General features: G+C 40.6%; 1 protein-coding gene across 1 annotated transcript in view; it reads right to left on the bottom strand.

Annotated features, from left to right (window-relative positions):
* Positions 1-5,000, bottom strand: part of LOC126988677 (serine/arginine repetitive matrix protein 2-like) — a 73,231-nt gene that overhangs the window by 54,055 nt on the left and 14,176 nt on the right. The window contains exon 2 of the mRNA XM_050847032.1: positions 1,535-1,738. Coding sequence (XP_050702989.1) covers positions 1,535-1,738 — 204 coding nt within the window. The remainder of the gene's footprint in view (positions 1-1,534; positions 1,739-5,000) is intronic.

The raw sequence follows: 5,000 nt of genomic DNA, 5'->3' as shown, positions 1-5,000 counted from the left end.
AGCAACCTCAGCGATGACATATTTAGCATTAACAACAATAAAAACAATTACCAGAAAAGAAAAACATCAAAAACATTAATAACATCAACAGTAAAGACACTAACAGCCATAACACTCAAAACAACAACCTTATTTTTTTGTCTGAATTTCATCATCTGTACGACGCCCATTCGAAAGAGGGACATCAAAACACCTTTGGAATTATATCAGATCTATTGAATGTCTTTTTTGGCTCCTTCCTAAACATTAATAACATCAACAGTAATGACACTAACAGCCATAACACTTAAAACAACAACCTTATTTTTTTGTCTGAATTTCATCATCTGTACGACGCCCATTCGAAAGACGAGCTTCAAGACACCTTTGGAATTATATCAAATCTCATGAATGTCTTTTTGGGTTCTTCCTCTGTGTCGTTATGTTAAGGGAGAGACGTGTTTCCTCTTTTCTTTATTTTTTACAACATAGGAAACAGCTCAAGGGCACACACAAAAAAAGGAAACAATAATAAAAAAAAGCCCGCTACTCGCTGCTCCTAAAACGAATCCAAAGAGGTGGCCGAAAGAGAGGTCAGTTTCGGGAGGAGAGGCGTCAAGATACCCTCCACAGGAACGCTACGGTCATATGAGCAACACGAAGAGAAAAAGCATAATGTCTCTTTTTAACTTCTCCCTTTGTCCTGTTTTCACATTGTATCGCGTTTGTACGGTCTAATTATTTCGCGATTGATCTCTCATGTTCCACCATAACAACAACAACGGCAACTAGAAAAAGCAATAACAGTTGGATTATCAAAAGCAATCATGTATTTTCTCTTCTTCCTCCGTCTCCTATATTCAACCAGCATCGCGTTTTCTGCTCTTTTATCATCTCATTTCACAGTCAGTCTCTACACTAGCACTAACAAGAAGCATTTAACAACAGCAATAACAAAAGGAATAACAACACAGCCGTTTTATTCTCAGCTAATGGAAAAATGCTTCGTTTGCTCTGTTCTATAATCTTAGCCATCAAACCAAGAACATCAATGAACCTCAGCGACGAGACCACCAGTAACACCAGGAATAGCAAAATCTGTCCCCTAATGCAACGCTCTTCTCTACCTACTCACAGTCATGGGAGTATAGTGATTTGTTTGCTCTCTTTTATGTATTATTTCATCGCTCTATTGATCTCATATGAACCGGTAACCCAACCCAACAGCAAGACCAGTAACACCAGAAATAGCAAAATCTGTTCCCTAATACAACGCTTTCCTCTACTCACAGTCATTGGAGAAGTGCTTTGTTTGCTCTATTATTTCATGAGAACCATTTAACACAACCCAACAGCAAGACCAGTAACACCAGAAATAGCAAAATCTGTCCCCTAATACAACGCTCTCCTCTACTCACAGTCATTGGAGTATAGTGCTTTGTTTGCTCTGTTTTCCGTGTTATTTCATGAGAACCATTTAACACAACCCAACAGCAAGACCAGTAACACCAGCAGCAGCCAAATCAGTCACAATACAATGTTCTCTTCTACTCACAGCTCATGTCCAGGGTGACGGTGGCGGCGACGGGCACGGAGAGGTTGGAGTTAGAAGCCTGGCAGGTGAGAACGCGGTACAGGTAGTTCCGCGTGAGGGAGGGCAGGTGCAGGGTGTTGCTGGTGATCTCGCCGCGACGCACCTCCACCACGTCGTCCAGTAGCTTCTCCTCAAAGAACCACGACAGCTTGGGACGAGGGCGGCCTGTAGAGGATGGGATAGAGGGTGGTTAGTTAGTGTGTGTATGGGTGAGGGGGGCAAGGGTACGTGGGTGGTGGGTTGGGGAGTGTACGTGTGTGTGTGGGTATAGGTGTGTGTGGGGGGGGGTGTAGGTGTGTGTGTGTGGGTGTGTGTTGGGTTGTAAAATTCCCGGGAATTTTAAACTGGGAAACTTTCCATGGGAATTTTGGGAATTTTCGGGAACTTGGAGAGTTGAGAAAAATTACAAGCTTCCCTATGGCGCCTCTGGGCTTGTTTTTTTTTAGGCTAAGGTTATTGTTGCCTCTTTACACTTCATTTTTAGGGGACGCAGACAGGATTGTTTAACGCCTATTGACGCTAATCTAACAAAACCCCAAACAATTACTATTGGATTTGACTCAGAAAATTCATCTCCGCCTCCTTACTAATGAGACTTCCTATTCAACAAAGTGAGGCCATCCTTTGTTGGTTTATACTATTAGGTACTGGCTATCATGTGTTTGAAGATACCCTAAACTTAACCTAACCTAACCTAACAAAACCCCAAACAGTTACTATAGGTCATGACTCAGAAAATTCCTATTTGCTTCCTTACTAATGAGACTTTCTATACAACAAAGTGAGGTCATCCTTTATTGATTTATACCATTAGGTACTGGCTATCACGTGTTTGAAGATGTGAGGTCATCCTTTGTTGATTTATACCATTAGGTACTGGCTATCACGTGTTTGAAGATACCCTAAACTTAACGTAACTTAACCTAACCTAACACAATCCCAAACAGTTACTATAGGTCTTGACTCAGAAAATTCATGTATGCTGCCTTTGAGTATTGAGTATTGACTTTCTATATAACAAAGTGAGGTCATTTTTTGTTGATTTATGCCATAATGTTCTGGCTATCATGTATTTGAAGATACCCTAAACTTAACCTAACCTAACTAAACCTCAAACAGTTACTATAGGTTTTGACTCAGAAAATTCATATATGCTTCCCTACTAATGAGACTTTCTATACAACAAAGCGAGGCCATTCTTTGCTGATTTATGCCATAAGGTGCTGGCTATCATGTGTTTGAAGATACCCTAAACTTAACCTAACCTAAACTAACAAAACCCAAAACAGTTACTATAGGTCTTGACTCAGAAAATTCATATATGATTCCTTGCTAATGAGACTTTCTATACAACAAAGTGAGGTCATTCGTTGTTGATTTATACCATAAGGTGCTGACAATCATGTGTTTGAAGATACCCAAAACTTAACCTACCCTAACCTAATTTAACAAAACCCAAAACAGTTACTATAGGTCTTGACTCAGAAAATTCATATATGATTCCTTGCTAATGAGACTTTCTACACAACAAAGTGAGGTCATTCCTTGTTGATCTATTCCATAAGATGCTGGCAATCATGTCTTTGAAGATTCCCCTAACTTAACTTAACCTAACCTAGCCTAACAAAACCCCAAACAGTTACTATAGGTCTTGACTCAGAAAATTCATATATGCTTCCCTACTAATGAGACTTTCTATACAACAAAGTGAGGTCATTCCTTGTTGATTTATACCATAAGATGCTGGCAATCATGTGTTTGAAGATACCCTAAACTTAACCTAACCTAACCTAACAAAATCTCAGTCACTATAGGTTTTGACTCAGAAAATTCGTTTATGCTTCCTTACTAACGAGACTTTCTGTACAATTAAGTGAGGCTGTTTTTTGTTGATTTATACCATAGGTTGCTGGCTATCATGTGTTTGAAGATACCCCAAACTTAACCTAACCTAACCTAACAAAACCTCAAACAGTTGCTCAGAGAATTCGTTTATGGTTCTTTACTAATGAGACTTTCTGTACAACAAAGTGAGGCTGTTTTTTGTTGATATATACCATAGGTTGCTGGCTATCGTATATTTAAAGATACCTTAAGCTTAATCAAATAATAATAAATAAGTAATAATAATAATAATAATAATATAAATAATAATAATAATAATAGTAATAATAATACTATGAATAACCAAATAGAACAAAAGACACAAACACTGTATCCCTTTCTTGTATTTATCATCATTTATTCACAACAAAATTTCCTCCCTGACAAGATCGTTCCCGGCGCTTCCCTTAGGGCCGGGCTAATACTTGGGGCGGGCCGCGGGGTATTGGCAAAGAAGTGATCCCGCGCAGCTTTAGAGTCGATTTCACAGTCCAACACAGTGTCTTCGTAACAGCCCGAACCAAACTATAGAATCCCATACAATCCAAAACGGGGAGGTCTTTAATGCCACACTAAATACACAAGGCTTTTCCTGTACAGTTTCATCAAATTTGTGAACTTAAATATAAACACCAGACACTATACAAGGAAATTTCGAAGGCTCTGGTATTGGTTTGGGAGCTTACTAACCCGTCATGGGGAACTGTGAAACTGGCCCTTAATGTTTGTCTGTGCCGCGAGGAATTATCGTGTTGGCCCGAGGCGGTGGAGACGGTGGCGGTAGAGGCGAAGGGGGTCCATGAAATAAGGGTGGGGGAGGTCGTGTGAGTGTTGGTTGATGTCTACTACTGCTGTCTACTACTTCTACTACTACCACTACTGCTACTACTATTTTTACTACTGCCTCAATTACTGCTATTTTTCCGCCTCTTCCTTCTCCTCCTCCTCCTTCTCCTTCTTCTCCTCCTACTCCTCCTGCTCCTCCTCCTCCTCCTCCTCCTCCTCATCATCATCATCATCCTCTTTTTCCTTCTCCTCCTCCTCCTCCTCATACTACTACTACTACTACTACTACTACTACTACTACTACTACGAAAGGAGTTGTAGTAATTGCAGGAGTATCGTTATTATTTTTACTTGATTTTCGTGATTGCCAATAACATCACTTAACTTTCATTATTGTTATCATCATTATTGTTTTCGTTATTCTTTTTCTTATTATCATCACTAATATTGTCCTGCTAGAGTGACATTTCAAGCAGCAACATTGGGGAGTGCCGGCAGCGATACTGAGGGTGAGAGTTCGGCAGTTGGTAATAATGCTGTTAACATTCTCGCGTGTGCGGCAACAATTGGTGCCTGGATTATCGAGGACACTGCTGCTCCCCTCGTGTGGAAACGGTCCGGGAGGAAGGGAAAGCGAGAACCTCAGGCATTTTTTTTTTTTTTTACGTCGTTGCCTGTTGCGCCGGTAGGCATCTTCCTGGTGGGGCCTGATGGTCGGCCCAAGGCTTCTTCCTGGTGGGGCCTGATGGTCGGCCCA

This window comes from Eriocheir sinensis, chromosome 70, assembly GCF_024679095.1.
Source record: "Eriocheir sinensis breed Jianghai 21 chromosome 70, ASM2467909v1, whole genome shotgun sequence".
NCBI lineage: Eukaryota > Metazoa > Arthropoda > Malacostraca > Decapoda > Varunidae > Eriocheir > Eriocheir sinensis.
Note: the sequence above shows the minus strand (reverse complement) of the source record. Positions and strands in the feature narration are given on the sequence as shown.